At 34.9% G+C, this 18488-nt stretch overlaps 1 protein-coding gene across 2 annotated transcripts in view; it reads left to right on the top strand.

Moving 5' to 3' along the window:
- Window positions 1-18488, top strand: part of LOC149784779 (peroxisomal acyl-coenzyme A oxidase 1-like) — a 59494-nt gene that overhangs the window by 14739 nt on the left and 26267 nt on the right. For both annotated transcript variants that reach the window (XR_016413957.1, XM_089932795.1), the window contains exons 3-7: window positions 700-860; window positions 8678-8785; window positions 9905-10024; window positions 12629-12744; window positions 16958-17127. Coding sequence is in view for 1 of the 2 variants with exons in the window: in XM_089932795.1 (XP_089788921.1) it covers window positions 700-860; window positions 8678-8785; window positions 9905-10024; window positions 12629-12744; window positions 16958-17127 (675 nt within the window). In the remaining variant the exon portion in view is untranslated. The remainder of the gene's footprint in view (window positions 1-699; window positions 861-8677; window positions 8786-9904; window positions 10025-12628; window positions 12745-16957; window positions 17128-18488) is intronic.

Genomic DNA, 18488 nt, shown 5'->3' on the forward strand with positions numbered 1-18488 from the left:
CTCACTAACATATTTTTGAATGAAACTTTTTCCCAGATATTTTTACATCTGAATTTATTTGGGTCATTTTGGTATTTAAAGTTAACAAGCTGAAAATTTATACATTAAATAAAAATTGAAAAAACCAAAAAGTTTGTTTACTGGCCCAACTTTTTACAAGACTGTTTTAAGAAGCATAGAGTTTCTATTTTGCCTAAAGAACATTAAACAGACCCCACATCCTGCATGTCTAGAGTGAAGTCTGTCCAGAAATGAAAACTAAACAGACCACAAAATCTGTGTGTCTGAAAAATATTCCTTGGGTACAATCGGTCTCTATGTACAGGTAAAAGTGTACACAATAAAGGGGTTTATTGAATGTTTTCCTTTATATACAGGTAAAAATGTATACAAAACACATGGGATTATTAAATGATTTCATTTATATGCCTGTAAAAGTGTATAGAAAATAAAGGGGTTTATTAAATGATTTCATTTATATGCCTGTAAAAATGTATAGAAAATAAAGGGGTTTATTAAATGATTTCATTTATATGCCTGTAAAAATGTATAGAAAATAAAGGGGTTTATTAAATGATTTCATTTATATGCCTGTAAAAATGTATAGAAAATAAAGGGGTTTATTAAATGATTTCATTTGTATTGTGGTTGAGGTGTGTGTTGAGGTATGTTTTACTGTATGTTTTATACCTCTTTTAGGGCTGCAGTATCACAAGAAAGTAACCCACTGGGTCTGCATGTTGTGATGTTCATTCCTACCGTTGAGAAACAAGGCACTAAGGAACAGATTGAAAAGTGGATTCCCCTGGCCAAGAGCTACAAGATAATTGGGACCTATGTACAGACAGAGCTGGGACATGGTAAATTTGAGCAGTTGTTGTTTGGGCCTATATACAGACAGAGCGGGGACATGATAAGGTTTTAGTAATTGTTGTTTTGGCCTATGTACATACGGAGCTGGGACATGGTATGATTTTAGTAATTGTTGTTTTGGCCTATGTACAGACAGAGTGGGGACATGGTATGATTTTACTAATTGTTGTTTTGGCCTATGTACATACAGAGCCTGGACATGGTATGGTTTTAGTAGTTGTTGTTTGAGCCTATGTACAGACAGAGCTGGGACATGGTATGGTTTTAGTAGTTGTTGTTTGAGCCTATGTACAGACAGAGCTGGGACATTGTATGGTTTTAGTTGTTGTTTGGGCCTATATACAGACAGAGCTGGGACATGATAAGGTTTTAGTAATTGTTGTTTTGGCCTATGTACATACAGAGCTGGGACATGGTATGATTTTAGTAGTTGTTGTTTGAGCCTATGTACATATAGAACTGGGACATGGTATGGTTTTAGTAGTTGTTTGAGCCTATGTACAGACAGAGATGGGACATGTTATAGTTTTAGTAGTTGTTGTTTGGGCCTGTGTACAGACCGTTGGGACATGGTATGGTTTTAATAATTGTTGTGTGGGCCTTTGTAAAGACAAAGCTGGGACATGGTATGGTTTTAGTAGTTACTATTTGGGCCAATGTACAGACATAGCTTGGTATTCCCATATTCAGTATAATTTGACACTTTCAGTTTTTTTTACCATATTCAGTTTAATAAGGCACTGTACATTAAAACCTATTACTATATTCAGTATTATATTGCACTGTATATTTAAAACAAATTACCATATTTGCTGTTTTATGGCATTGTATATTTAAATCAAATTACCATATTAAATGTAATACAACACAATAAATTTGAAACAAATTACAATAGTCAGTTAGGTTTGGCGCTGTATATTTTGAACTTTGCACTGTATACTTTGAACTACCGTATTAGCAAATTACTATATTTTGATGTAATTTGGCACTGTATATTAAAAATAAATTACCATTATTTGATGCAATTAGGCACTGTATATTTAAAAAGAAATGATTGTATTTAATGTAATATGGTACTATACATTTATTAAAAAAATGTCTAGTTGGATAGAGTTTTTGAGGTTTAATTTTATGCTAATATGCATAGGGTTATAAACAGTACCCTTATCATGCTAGAAAAGTTAGTTTCCTTCATGAATGTTGGGAGCTTTCCAATAAGGAGCTTCATTTTCTCTCTAATTATGGTCTTGCTGAATAAAACACATGTAAGATCAGATTTCTTTTTTGATTTAAGAAACATTGCTAAGTAATGTGAGATACTAGGCATGAATGTTGGTAATCTTACACTAGATATGCAGGGTGGAAGTGAGACACTTGCGTGATGGTAATGGGGCACTATGCATACATGATGGTAATGGGTCACTAAAAGGAAATTAATATGAAACACTATTCATGGGTGTTAGTTATCAGACATCATGCATTGACTTGTGGAAATGAAACAATAGGTATACATGAGGGTAAAAGATGGTGGTAATGGGAGCTAAAAGGAAGTTAATATGAAATACTATTCATGGATGGTAGTTATCAGACATCATGCATTGACTTGTGGAAATGAAACAGTAAGTATACATGAGGATAAAAGATGGTGGTAGTGGGAGGCTAGGTTTACATGTTGGTAATGAGATATTAAAATTTGCCTGTTTTACCACACAGGTGCTTATTTTCACTGCTGAGACAATTATTTTCCTTCATTTGATTTTGTGCACCAAATAAAACTAATATGTTTTTAGACAGGAAGCAAAAAATTATTTGCAGTCCAATAAACATAAATAAAATACAACTAAGGTGTCCACCATTTTCATGGCTTTTTTTGTCTCCATCAGATAATTTATCAAATCACATTACCCTTGGATTATGCTCTGCTACCTCCAAATACAGCTCTCTCTGAAAGGAAAAATATATACATGTATATATATAAAAGAGAGACAGATCAGTAGAGAAAGGGAAACAACTCTTACAGGTTAACTCCCCCTTCCCTGCTATAGCTGTCCACCAGCTTCCCAGATGTAACCAGTTTAAACTTTTTACTTGCTACTGTGGAGATTGCATTCAAGAATCCACTGAAGCATTTACTCAAAGAACCCATTAAAACCTGTACTCGAAGAATCCAGTGAAACTTGTACTTAATTTTGACCATTGTTCATTTTTACTGGTGTAGTAAGTTAGTACATTGTTACACAAAATGTGTTCAACATTTGCATTATTCCAGGTGAATCCCTGTTTTTTGTCATTTTTTACCATTTATTATTGTCCATGTGATATTGTTCAGTACAACTCATTTTTTCACTGTTGTAATTGTTGTGTTGTTAAATTTCAATTTATTATTCTTCTGAAGTCATTTTGGTAATGAGAGTTCTCTTTTTATTCACCAAGTTGTATATTTGTTGAAAGCACTTGTTTGTTTTTTCTTCTGTCTTTTTATTGCAGATATGACAGTCAAGTGCGCATGTAAATGATTTATATTGTCATGTTAATTATATCCCACCCAGAATAAGCCTTCATTCTACAACTTTCTAACTTATGTCAGTTTCTCTTTGACAACCAGACATTAGCCAGTACCTTATTCTAGGGATACTTTTCCATAATTGCATACATGTGCAGACATCATGGAAGAGACAGTATTGGCCACAATAAGGACCTTTCCGACTTGCTGTCCAATTTTGACATATCCAGACCATGCTCACTCACCTTGCTCCCAAAATGGAACATCTCTTGTTTTTGATGTGGCTGTGCTCATCCAAGATCCAGTCCCTGTCTCCACCTTGCAGGTGCAATTATCATACAATACTTGCTTCCTGATAGTACTAGCTTCAGCATGCAGGTAGTGAGCTGCATTTATTGGCCATGGGTCTAAACAACATTTAGTTCCATTGTGATGGTTCATCCACTCCACTGATGCAATCAGATTTTGTTTCTAAGGAAAGGTTATTGTTGTTAGGCAACCAAGAAATAACTTTTCAATCTCTCTCACCTTGATTGATCCATCAAGAGAGGTGAAGTTATATGACCCTGCATATGCCCTCAGATGCTCTCTGAGGCACATGGAGAATATCTGCAGTGGTCATAAAAGGCCATTCCTGCTGTTCTAGGCAGGAAAGCAAGACATAACCCAACAAGTGCTTACTGCTTGGCTAAAGGAATAAATAAATCAGCATACTCTCAGCTTTCACAGGATGAGGTACAACTAATGAAAATTTCAGGTACAACTAATGAAAATTTCAGCTAAAAAGTAAAAGCAATTTCCGTGAGCCAAGTTTTCAAATGTGTCTCAATTCAAGACATAGTGGAGTCACTTGCCTGTCATTCCCAGTCTGTTCTTTCCACCTTCTGTTTGCATGTCAGGGTTGAATTTTGTCTGGCCACTGTTGACTTCCCATGCAGATACCACATTCTGTTCATTAAAACACAAACTTGAACACGAAAATGACTCTGCATCGTTTAATTGATTTGCCCAGAAAAAACTGTGAATGTGACACAAATAACCAGGCGTGGCTCTAGCTCACTTATTTATAAATATATTTCTTTGGCTGTGCTAAACTAATGTTAGGAAAAGTTAACCCTTTCAGTATGGAAATCATCATGCACATACAGGTGGCAGATGTAAAGGTTGGATGCAAATCCAGGGTCCTGGGTGGTCAGGTGGCCTAATGTGCTTACCTTTACCAGTCACTGCCCGCTCACCTCTGTCCAGAAGGGTTTGAGTCTGGCTCAACCGATGTATGTTTGTGAGAAAGCATGCCAGTTGCTTCCCATGTGTTGGTGGTTCTTACCAGGGTTTTCCTAGGTACTTCCTCAAACTTAAACTGCTTTCATTTAGGATACCATTGGCAACCCAGCGGGAACAAGGGGACTTAACCATATTAAGTGGAAATTTAAAATTTGTGATGTTGCATGAACCAAACTCCCAAATGGCACTAAAATATTTTAATAGGAGAATTCCATTGGTTTGAAAATTTCAACAGATAAATCTTGAGTAATAACTGTCTACCAATTAGGTGAGAGAAAATCGAGTGTTATTTGCAAGGTGAATTAGAAACATAGTAAGGAATATCATTAAGTTTCATGGGCAGGGGTTGAGGGGTTGGAGCACATTTGTAATGTTTGTCTGGAAAATTATAAAAAGATAAAGTTCAGCTTACAAACAGTTAATGTATTTTGTTTTAAAAAACCATTATAGTTGACTCTGCTACTATACATTTCTTTCTATATAAAAAAAATATAAATATCCTTAAACACGCTGAATAAATGAATTCTTAAATAGACACCCATTTAACACTGTGAAATGCATGCTTTATATATATATATAAAGAATTGAGCTTAATAAATCATGTCTAGAAGTACATTTTAAATTTCCTATTGATTTCCAAAGGTGTGCATCAGCCAGTTCTTAAAAAAGTTTTGTGGGTGCACAAAGTAAAAATACCATATTTTCGCATGTTTTTAGCAGCAGAATTTGCTTTCTCAGTCCACAACAAACATACAGAAATATTTTGTCCAGTGTCCAAAAACAAATTAATGAAAAATCCAAACCCAGGCAACTAAATATATGATATTAGATCATCCATTAACTCACACAGTAAAGGAACCTTACATTAATGAATGAAAACTGACACAAGTTGCTTACCTTTGTCTACCTAGTTTGTTTCATTTCAGATAAAATTGCAAGTAAATTGAAATGCACTATCTTTGTCTTGTGAATCAATCACATTTTAATCTTAATCATCAACTGCCCTTATAACATGTTCTTAAATATTATTCTGATTGGCAACTGAGTATGTCATTGCAGATAGATGCATTCTGATTGGTCATTGAGTTTGTCCTTAATTAAAACTGAATTGAAAATAGATGTGGTAAGTTGCATTTTGATTGGTCACTGAGATTGTTGATTAAAACCCAATTGAATATAGATGCAATATGATGCATTCTGATTGATCGTGTGTTTGTTATTTACTAAAGCCATACTGAAAATTGATGTGATAGGATGCATTTGTCATTATTCCAATAACTAAAGCAGTTGTATATTTCAGTAGCAGGTGGGAGGATATGGGGTCAGTCCTAAATATTACTAATAGAATCAGTGAGCCAATCCCAGTTTGTGTGGTGTAGTACCAAACATTACAGATAGTTATAGATTAATAATAATATATAAAACATACCAAATAAATGAAAAGTTTTGTGTGATTTTCTCTTTAAATACATTGTTATCCACTGAAATAATTCATATATACACAATTGGTATCTGAAGGTTTTTCCATAGTTTTCATAAGGGAAGTATTAAACCAAGTTTTCATAAGGGAAGTGTTAAACCAAGTATTTATAAGGAAAGTGTTAAACCAAGCTATCATAAGGTAAGTGTTTAACCAAGTTTTCATGAGGGAAGTGTTGATCCAAGTTTTCATAAGAAAAGTATTTAACATTTTCCTCCCTCACGATTTCCAACAAATTGATTCTTGTATGTAACTTGTTGGGGTGATTTCCACTGACAAGCTTACCATTTCTGAAACTTATGTTATGCATTATCTTTTGTCATTGTAGAAATACAGTTGTGTCTAAATTGGCATTGGTCATTGTCTCTTGTCTTGTCATTGTAGAAATATAGTTGTGTCTAAACTGGCATTGGTCATTGTTTCTTATCTTGTCTTTATGTAAATACTGTTGTGTCTAAATTGGCATTGGTCATTGTGTCTTGCCATTGTAGAAATACAGTAGTGTCTAAACTGGCATTAGTCACTGTCTCTTGTCACTGTATAAATACAGTTATATCTAAACTGGTCATTGTCTCCTGTATTGTCACTAGAAATACAGTTGTGTCTAAACTGGCATTGGTCATTGTCTCTTGTCTTGTCACTGTAGAAATACAGTTGTTTAAACTGGCATTAGTCATTGTCTCTTGTCTTGTCTTTATATAAATACAATTGTGTCTAAATTGGCATTGGTCATTGTCCCTTGTCACTGTAGAAATACAGTTGTGTCTGAACTGGCATCAGTCATTGTCTCTTGTCTTGTGATTGTAGAAATACAGTTGTGTCTAAATTGGCATTAGTCATTGTCTCTTGTCTTATCTTTATAGAAATACAGTTGTGTCTAAATTGGCATTGGTTATTGTCTCTTGTCACTGTAGAAATACAGTTGTGTCTAAACTGGCATTAATCATTGTCTCTTGTCACTGTAGAAATACAGTTGTGTCTAAATTGGCATTGGTCATTGTCTCGTCACTGTAGAAATACAGTTGTCTCTAAACTGGCATTAGCCATTGTCTCTTGTGTTGTCATTGTAAAAATACAGTTGTCTCTAAACTGGCATTAGTCGTTGTCTCTTGTGTTCTCATTGTAGAAATACAGTTGTGTCTGAACTGGCATTAGTCATTGTCTTTTGTAACTGTAGAAATACATTTGTGTCTGAACTAACATTAGTCATTGTCTCTTGTCTTGTCACTGTAGAAATACAGTTGTGTCTAAGCTGGCATTAGTCATTGTCTCTTGTCTTGTCACTGTAGAAATACAGTTGTGTCAAAACTGGCATTAGTCATTGTCTCTTGTGTTGTCATTGTAGAAATACAGTTGTGTCTGAACTGGCATTAGTCATTGTCTTTTGTAACTGTAGAAATACAGTTGTGTCTGAACTAACATTAGTCATTGTCTCTTGTCTTGTCACTGTAGAAATACAGTTGTGTCTGAACTGGCATTAGTCATTGTCTTTTGTAGCTGTAGAAATACAGTGGTGTCTAAACTGACATTAGTCATTGTCTCTTGTTTTGTCATTGTAGAAATACAGTTGTGTCTAAACTGGTATTAGTCATTGTCTCTTGTCTTGTTTTTATAGAAATACAGTTGTGTCTAAATTGGCATTTGTCATTGTAGAAATATAGTTGTGTCTAAACTGGCATTGGTCATTGTCTCTTATCTTGTCCTTATATGAATACCATTGTGTCTCAATTGGCATTGGTCATTGTGTCTTGGCATTGTAGAAATACAGTTGTGTCTAAACTGCCATTAGTCATTGTCTTTTGTCACTGTAGAAATTCAGTTGTGTCTAAACTGGCATTAGTCATTGTCTCTTGTCTTGTCACTGTAGAAATACAGTTGTGTCTAAACTGGCATTAGTCATTGTCTCTTGTCTTGTCTTTATAGAAATGCAGTTGTGTCTAAATTGGCATTGGTCATTGTCTCTTGTCACTGTAGAAATACAGTTGTGTCTAAACTGGCATTAGTCAATGTCTTGTCACTATAGAAATACAGTTGTGTCCAAATTGGCATTGGTCATTGTCTCTTCTCACTGTAGAAATACAGTTGTGTCTAAACTGGCATTAATCATTGTCTCTTGTCACTGTAGAAATAAAGTAAAAACAAACATCAGAGCATGAATATAATTAGTTTATAATGATGAGTGAAAATGATCAGGATGCAGAATTTATTTTAATACAACACTTTTGGTGTCCATAAACATGTAGTGTCCAAAACCTACAATAAATATGATAAAACAGGTGGGGAAGGTTAGGTGACAAATATCGTACAAATGCTTTGACAGTTTTTTCCCCCCAGTATTTCTCATAATTAATACAAGCACAGCTATAACAAATGTAGAGTTAGCTAAAAGTGAATTTGAATAATTGATATCATGTAATATATGCATTATTGTAGAGATATAAATAATTACTGATATTACTAATTGGGTCCCTTGAAATTTTGTTATTGTATTGCTACTATTTCAGCATAAAAGTTACAACTATTCCATGCCATTTCAGGAACTTTCCTGCGTGGACTTGAAACAACAGCTACTTTTGATCCAGCAACTGATGAATTTGTATTCAACTGTCCCACGCTGACTTCCATGAAATACTGGCCAGGAGCACGTATGTATGGCATTACCCCAGTTCACAGTTTGGTACCGTAAATGTCTGACGACTTTATGCATTGCGAGTAAACAAAGGCAGCAAAGTTTTTTTTTTTCACATGCAGATTGACATTGCCTCATTTTCAAAATCATCTAAGTTGTTACTGTGGATATTCATTGTAGAGAAATGTTAAATGGTCTGTAGTTTTTAGCTTTAAGGCCATGATACCTGTTGTATGTTCTCTATTGACTAACATGTCCATCCATTAGCACATGTTTGTTTTCACTACCCTCCTAAAGTAATTGAAGGATTGCAATGAAAGTTCACGCAAACAGTCGTGTAGATGATATCTGTTTATTGCTCCTTCTTCTGACTGGAAGGACATATGAACATTCAGTTTTCACCAGAAGACTAATTATGATATCTAGTTGGTCCTAGATGAAAATGGTGCAAGTCTGACCTCAGATATGACCATCACAACGAATGTAGTGAAAATCTTGTCACTATTTCTTCAGGATGGATGATTGTATCAACATGAGGTTTTTACCAAACGTCTTCTAATGGTGTCCTGTTTGTCCTAATGAAAATGGTGCTGTTCTTTCACCCATTCCAGCTGCAGCAGTAATCAATTTGAAAATCTTATCATTCAGAAATGTCATGGATAGTTTCACTGTTTAGAATTAAAAAGAACAAATGGTATTTTCTTGAAATCCTGGAAATTCTTTTTGGACAGTAGAGTATGTGTGGGCAAATGCCATGCCATTTACCTCTTTTCTTATTGGACTTGAGTGTGTGGGTGAATACTATGCCATTTACCTCTTTTCTTAGTAGATGAGTATGCGTATCTATAGTAAAAGATGACTTGGCAGCATATTTCAACCAAATTTAAAGTCTTAATATTTAATAAAAAAATAAAATGTTACATACAAATTTAATGAGTGTTAATGTTTTTCTTCAAATTTGTGATTTTTGAAAAGCTGCATTCCTATTTTACATCAGACAAGGTCAGTACCTGAGGATATGAATTCTCCATGTTAGTCAGCTGTCAGTAATTGAGAGTGAGCAACTTGAAATGGACTTTTTATTTGGATTTGTTTCTAGTAGTCTAATGAATACAATAAATGTTTTTGCTTACAGTGGGTAAGACCTGTAATGTTGCTGTTACCATGGCCCAGTTGCATATCAAGGGTAAAAATTATGGGATGCACGCATTCATCACACCTCTGCGAGACTTTGAAACACATCAGCCTCTGCCGGGTAAGGGAGATAACCATGTATAATTCTATCTATACTCAACTTCTGCTTGATTGATTGATCACCCCTGTATTTTTAAAAAAGTACTGAAATATTCTGATACAATCTGTCTATAAAAGGTGTATGTGTTTGTAAAAGGTATACATGTGTGTGTAAAAGCTGTGCTGTACATGTGTGTAAAAGCTGTACCTGTGTGTGTGTGTGTGTGTGTGTGTATGTGTGTGTAAAGGTGTACGTGTGTGTGTAACATCCTTGAACTCCTCTTTCACCATTATAACTAGTCTCTTGAAACTTTGCATTGTAGAACTATAGTCATACTTGCTAGGCATGAAAATACAAGAGCTACTGACATTTGGCCCTGTAACAGTCCTTCCCCCAGGGGGCCTACCCAGAAGGTTGCAAATTCACTTTGGAGGTCAAAACAGAAGCTATGTGACCTTTAAAAAGTAGTGAAAATTGAAGTACATGGATAGATGACCTTCAAAAATGGGCAACAACAGAGAAGATTGGGGATATGTGACCAAGAAAAAGGTCAAAATAGAGAAGCACAGGATAGGTGACCTACAAAAATGGGTAACAACAGAGAAGATCGGGGATATGTGACCAAGAAAAAGGTCAAAATAGAGAAGCACAGGATAGGTGACCTACAGAAATGGGTAACAACAGAGAAGATTGGGGATATGTGACCAAGAAAAAGGTCAAAATAGAGAAGCACAGGATAGGTGACCTACAGAAAGAGGTCAAAACAGAAGCATACAGATATGTGGTTTACAAATAGAGAATTCCTGCTTATTTATTTGTACAAGATACTCATACATGCCAACCATTAAGCTTTTGGCATAATCAATACGCTTTTTTTTCTCACTAAATTACGCCTTACTTTCAAACTTTTGACCTCGTATTCTATTTATATCAGCTGTATGGCTTAGTGAGGAGAGAACATACTGGTTTTCTAACGTTTAATCTTAACTCGCAGATTCTTTTTTTTTCTAATTTAGGACAGAACCAGTCTGTAGGTATTTGGCGCTAAAAAGTATAATTTATTTTAGTCAATGTGTATATGAGAGCAAAAATATTTCTTTTCAAATAATTTCACAGTTGGATTAGAAAAGGCCAAAAACAAATGAAACAAAAAATAACAGAATCCTCCAAAGATGAGGACATGAGGACAGCATCACGTGACGTCTATTGCAGGCCATGTGGAAATAATTTTACTATTTGGTGCTAAATGTCTTCAGATGTATTCTAGTCGATGTTTGTGTTAGAGCACACATATTTTTTCAGAAAATTTCACAGGTGGATCAAAAAAAGACAAAAATTCTAATCCTTCAAAGATGAATACATGAATGGCATAGTACAGCATTCCATTATCAAGCACAGGGTCTCCTATCGTTGCTTAAAATTGACCTGTCATACATGTACTATATAGTACATGTATGTATAGTACTATATAGTACATGTATGACAGGTCAGTTTGAAGCAACGATACGAGTCCCTGTATTCTAGGGCAGCATCATGCTCATTGCAGTCTGTGCGGAAACGATTTTAATATTGGGCATGTTGGTAAATTTTATGTGGAGAAACACTTGAAAACAAAGAAACACATCAAATTAGCTTGTCTTACAAACTCCAATAGTATGGTAACTTCTTATCTACAGCAGAACTAAAGTGCGGACATGGATGTTATAAATACAGAGGTGTTATTTACCGAGTTCTTAATAGAAAGATAATGAAGATCTTGCTATTGGTGCAGAAGCAAGAGAATTCATAGAACACAAATCTACTCTTGCTGTGAAGGTGTTCTATGATAATGTTAGAGATTATTATGCTACAGTCTGTGATTACATGCTCCAGAAATTCCCATATGGAGATGAAGTGCTTTTAAATGCTTCAGTTGCTGATGTAAATGAGAGACAGTCAAAAAGCTTCAAAAGTGTTAGATTCTATGTCAAGAGATATCCCTTTCTGTTACCATCCTTGTCTACCTTGGATCATCTGGAAGGAGAAGTCCTGAAGTATAAAGTTGGGATTCTACCTGACAATTTACTTAAAGCAGATAGAGTTGATGTGCAGTGGCACCTTATTTCCCAGCTAAAAGACAAAATCACTGGAAGATATAAATTTCCTCTTCTTTGTCAGGTTATGAAAGGAATATTGGTTCTTTACCATTCTAATGCTGACTGTGAGAGATTGTCCAGTATTGTTAACAAACACAAAACTGAACTCAGATCCAGGCTCAGTAACCCAGTACTTTGTTTTCTTCTGAAATTTTAGCATGTTATATGTGGATTAATCTTTTACTGCTTGGATTCCTCTGTTTGTCCACTTGGATTACACTTTCCTCATCAGGGGTTGGTATGTATGAATACTGCTACAGCTGTCAGAAGACCACAAAAACAGTCGACCAATGATTAAAGTGATATGAAATCTAGAAGTAGTTTCTAGTGATCATTTGTGTCATTCTTTGTACTAAAGTCTTTACAGTAAATGACAGTCCTGATTCGTCATCTAAAACCCACTTGGAAAACAACTCTTTGAGGAACAGTTCTCTTTATTTACTTCCTTATGAGGCAATAGTCATATCATTTCATTTTTATTTTTAACCAGGTATCACCATAGGGGACATAGGACCAAAGTTTGGCTATGGTGGAAATGACAATGGTTTCCTTTTGTTCAAAAACTACAGAATACCTCGAGACTATATGCTAATGAGATATGCCAAGGCAAGTAAAGAATTCAGCACACACAGAGTTTTTATTTTTGTCTTATATCTGTAATTTCTATTTTAATCCAGATGGTTTACTAGTAGGTAAGCTGGTCCATTTGTATCTGCTCATTTAGGATTCATTCGAGGTTCATTTAGGAGTCCATCAAGGCTCATTTAGGAGTCCTTCAGGGCTAATTTAGGGGTTGCTCAGGACTCATTTTATGTGTCCCTCAGGGCTCATTTTATAGGTCTCTCTATTTTCTCTTTCATTAAATAATGAATTCACAAATAATAGATTTCTTTGCAGAGGATGCAAACCCTGTATACATCTAGTTCTGATACTTAAGTTGTCGAAACATGATTAGACTTGGGTCTTAATAGTGTTAAGAGTTTTGGCACAGCAAAAATAAGTTGGTAATTAATGGAGGAAAAACAAAATATATGATTTTTGGGAATTCACCAAAACTACATAAAGTAAGGTGCCCAAAATTAGTTCTTACAGTAAATAAAGTAAATAATCATCAGTTATAAAGCTTTTAGGTGTAGATAATAATTTACGGTGGGATGACCATCTTAATAATAGCTGTAAAGCACCATCATCCAGACTTTCTTTACTGATTAAAATCAAGGAATATCAGCCTACAGAAACTCACATTCTGTACTACAATGCATGTATTCTTCCAACAGTGGATTATTGTTCAGCAGTAAAGAGAAATTGTGCCAAACCTCAGGTAGACAAGATTTACGAACTTAGTTAAAGGGGAGGATTAATTTTTTAAGTGATAATGTCATGTATGAATTTGTCTGTTTCAGCTCATATGTGCCATTTTTTGGAATTTGATTACACTACATTTTAAATGACAGTACTCCTCGTTGATGGAAGGTCATAAAAGTGAGATCCTGTATAAACCAAACTGAATTTCACACTGTGTGATAATCAGAGCAATTCATATTGGAGAAAATTTGAACTACATCCAGCACTGGTATATAATTAGACTCATGTCCACTTTTCTTGACCCATTTTAGTGCTGGTTTGCCATTGTAAAAGTAGTAATCTAAAAGTTTTGTTTGAAGTTCTGTGAGCATAATTAAGGGGCAGATAACTCAACAATCAGGAACAGACTTTTGCAAAATTGGAATTAACTTTACGACAACAATTAATATTGTATTTGAGATATGTAAAGGTATCTACATGACTACATTAATGTATAGTTGTGATGCACCTGTTGATTATCCATCAGAATTATTTACAGAACTAAAATGGTAAATGGTTGACATATGATTGATTTTCACAAGGTAGTTCTTGAAGTTTTGTGATCATAACTAAGGGGCAGATAACTCAATGTCTCCATGGAACTATAACAGATTGTCTTTAGAATTTATTCAACGCTTTACCAGTTGAGAACAATATCATGTGGAAACCTTCATCCTCCAAAACTAAGAACTTAAAGCAGTTTAAGAAAAACTTACAATATCCTTATCCAGTTCTGGGAGATAAGTTTCCATTGCATGTAAAATGTGCAGGAAACATCGCAATAGTAAAGAAGAGGCACAGTGAGCATGTACATTTTATTAACAAATTACAATATACTTTAGTATTTATGAGTCCACCTCTCGAGTTCTAACCCTGGTCAGGTTATACCAAAGACATAAAAAAAGTGATACCAACAGGTGCCTCACTAGGCACTCAGCATTAAGAGGTTAGTGTTAGGAATGGTCAGCCTGGTGTCTTGATAATGTGACTGGGTGGGACATGCGCCATGATGTCCCAGTGCTAGACATCACTGTAAACTGCCACACTGCAGACATTTTAGTGATGTGACTGAATTTTTTTAAAAAGCTACGTTAAAAATCCAAATCACACATGCACACAGAGTATTTATAATACTATAGACATGTATGCATTATTAATAAATAATTTAATATGTATGATATTATAGACAAGTACACGTTATTAATAAATTTTAATTTAGTATTTATAATACTAGAGACATGTACATGTTACTAACAAATTATAATTTAGTATTTACAATACTACTGACATGTTAAACTACACAGTAATTACAATTATCATTCATATTATGTACATTGTTTTTCTTTCTTCGTAAGTTGGGCTCAAGAGGAGAACAGTCTTTTACTAAACGAATTACCCTCTATAAATAAAGTATCATTATTTTTATTCCAAATCAAGGGATTTACATTGCATGTTACTTTAGGGTCCAGTACTAAATTGATTAGGACCATCTATACAGTTTTCATTTATAGGCACTTTATAGTACTGAAATGTTGCTAAATACGTGCATTATTTTTTGCAAGAGATGAAGGGACACCACAAATGTGATTAACCATGTCAGAGCTGTATTTTCTGTATAATATGCAGAGTCATAAAAGTCTGTTACTACTATTTTATTGACAAATCAATCAGAATTGGAAAATTTTGCATCAGGTAGGTGTGATGTAAATTCACTCAATTTATTTAGGATAAAATAAAACCCTAAGCAGTTGGAAAATTGTCATTACTCTGTGCTTGCACATTCTTTTGAGCCTTGGGCTGTTTTGGTGCTACTTTAATGAAATAACAGTATGGATCACATGTATTCATAATCTTTAAAGACTTGTCTATGAGCTGTCACAAAATGTCTTGTGACGAGTGTATAATTTATGAATTTTCATTTTTCTATATGTGAAACATTACTTTTATCTTGATGAAATTGTCAATATAAGGTGATTATGAATTGTCTCCCCTGATTGGTTACGACAGCATACAAATGGTGGCACTCTGTTAAGCTAACCCAGTGTCAATCAGAGTAACAGATTAATTTTATTAATTTTTTATTATGAGTGATTATTATACAGCACTTCAGATAAGTAGTTTGTAAACAGATCCTAGTCCTGTAATGGCTATACCGAACACAATTGGCTTGTCTAAAATACATTTACAACTTAGGGATCATTAGGACTTCTGTCCAGGTGTTATTCAAGCCCATTTGTGGCATTAAAATTTACAAAATGAAATTAAAACCCAGTCAGCATAGGTATTAGCTTAATACTGTTGAGAAATAAGTTTTTACATGATATTATATGAATCTGTTATTATATAAATTCACTATTATTTATAGAGTAAAAGTTTTTTAATGGATTTCCTGGTTGCTATAAACCCAGTTGAAGCCCAATGAACAAGCTCTACCCTTTGAAAAAAACAGCACACATGTCCCCAATACAAAAATTTAAGGATTTATACATAAAGATCCCTTTTATTTGCAATGCAAGAAAATTGAATGCCTAGTAAAATAAATATATCCGGAAGAGTACAGTTGTCCCTTCAAATTCTTTTAAGAGGTACTTTGAATGGAATGCTCGTACAGAGTATTAACTGCAGTTGTTACTTTAAAGCAGGAAGATAATCAATGTCACACATTTGCAAATAAATACTGACTGAAGATAAGTTTCAGTGATCAAGCAATGTATCCATCTTGGGGATTGATGGTTCTGCAGTAACGGAAATGTAAAGTATGAGGCAGATAACAAAAAAAAATCGTTTGCAATAAAACATAGCATTTAGTGTGCATTTCTTTTTCAAGGTATGCCATATTATCATTGTTTGTTTTTGTTTACATTTCTTGGCATTCTTAATGTAAGTATCTAATCCAAGCCATATTCATCTTTGCTAGCCACGGTTATGATATGTTAGCCTGACAGATTGGTCAAATATTTTAGTGCATTGGGTCTATGAATTTCACTGGATGTACTCAAATCAAAATCATGTTGTTCAAATTTGAACAGTGTTCTTCTGTGATTGATGCAATGGGTGCATACAACTGGGAGTTTATTCATATATAATTGATTTTCCATTGCAAGTCCATGTTTGCACAAATACACCCCCTCTTCAAATAAACCTGTAATGGTTCTTTCAGGTATGTAGCCAGACTTTCAATATTAAACTTAAAAAAAGTCTCTTTTTGAAGTCAAGTACATCCACCATTTTCGGCTGATGTACAATGCACCGCTGTAACATGCTATTGGTTAGTTGTCATTACATACTAAGGAACGAAACTTGTGAAATCCATCTAGATGTTGCTAGTGCAAAGCACTCAAATATCTGATTGATCTGCCAAGGTGTAGGTAAGTTAACATGTCAGAATCTTGGCTAGCGAAGATGAGCAATATTATGAAAATATTTCTTCTAATGGCCATTCAAGTAGAGTTTTCAGATAATTGTTTTCTAACAGGTGGAGAGAGATGGTACATACACCAGTCCTCCAAGTGCAAAGCTTGCCTATGGGCCCATGATACATGTGAGAGCCCTCATTGTTGGTGATGCTGCCAGGTCTCTGGCCCAAGTTGCAGTTATTGCCACGCGGTACAGTGCTGTTCGAAGACAGTCAGAGATGAAACCAGGGTATGTACAGATTTGTCTCATCTGTAAAGCATAAATGAGTCTTAGGTATCACATGTCTGGTGGCATTGTGTTTTTGGCATAGGCATCAACCGTAACTTTCTTTGTATTTAGCTTATTTTCTATGACATTGTTGCAAGAACAGTCAGAATTTCACAGCATTCATTGTGGAGGGTACTGCTTATCACAGTCAAAAGGTCACAGTGACCTACTTTTCACCCTTGTCACAGGCACAAGGTGTCTGTGACCTACTTTTCACCCTTGTCACAATCAAGAGGCCACTATGACATATGTTTCACACTTATGACAGGCAAAAGTCCACTGTGAAATACTTTTCACACTTATGACAGGCAGAAGGTCACCATGACATACTTTTCATGCCTATCACAGGCAAAAGATCATGGTGACATACTTTCCATACTTATCACAGGCAAAAGGTCACTGTGACATACGTTCATGCTTACCACAGGCAAGAGGTCACTGTGACATACTTTTCACACTTAACGCAAGCAAAAGGCCACTGTGACATACTTTTCATGCTCCAGTGACTTAGAATATGCCTCGTAGGAGGAGGCAACACATTATTGTATGGAATTATTAACATTACCCATGGGCTTTGTGGAGGAAAGGCAGGAGGAGTGTTATATATCCTGTCCATGTGTGTTCATATGGGTATGAATGAATATTTATGCACAACTCCAACAACAGTCAAGATAGAGATTTTAAACCTGTATATTGTAGCAATATGAATGAAAAATTAATAAAGCTAGGTTAAAAATCCAAATCACACACACACAAAACCATTTATTTAAACTATATTATTGTCTGTTATATGCCAAATAATTCCACTGGAGAACAGTTAGTTTATGCAATAATTTATCACCAGACAGATTCTCATTTCACGTTATTTGTGGTAGGTCATGTCTTCGATCCTTGGCCGAGTCATACCAAAGACTTTAAAAAATGGTACTTACAGTTGCCTTGCTTGGTGCTCAGCATTAAGAGGTTAGTGTTAGGACTGGTCGGCCTGGTGTCAGGATAATGTGACTGGGTGTGACATCATGCTACATGTCTGCAGCATGATGCCCCAGTGCTAGACATCACTGTAAACTGGCACACTGCAGACATCGTAGTGATATGACTGAAAAATTGTTAAAGCTACATTAAAAATCCAAATCACACACACACACACACATAATATTACTTATGTATTGTTATTATTTTCTAAATATTGGAATATAGTTTGGCCCTGGCTTGTTGAAGTTGGCAGAGGTCTACAGTAACCATGTTCGAATATCTGTCTGTCTGGTTTTCACAAGATAACTCTACTGGAAAATGTATGACTTCAAAAAAAATTTGTTTGA

The sequence above is a fragment of the Sinohyriopsis cumingii genome, chromosome 14, assembly GCF_028554795.1.
Source record: "Sinohyriopsis cumingii isolate HCF-2022 chromosome 14, ASM2855479v2, whole genome shotgun sequence".
Classification (NCBI taxonomy): Eukaryota; Metazoa; Mollusca; class Bivalvia; order Unionida; family Unionidae; genus Sinohyriopsis; species Sinohyriopsis cumingii.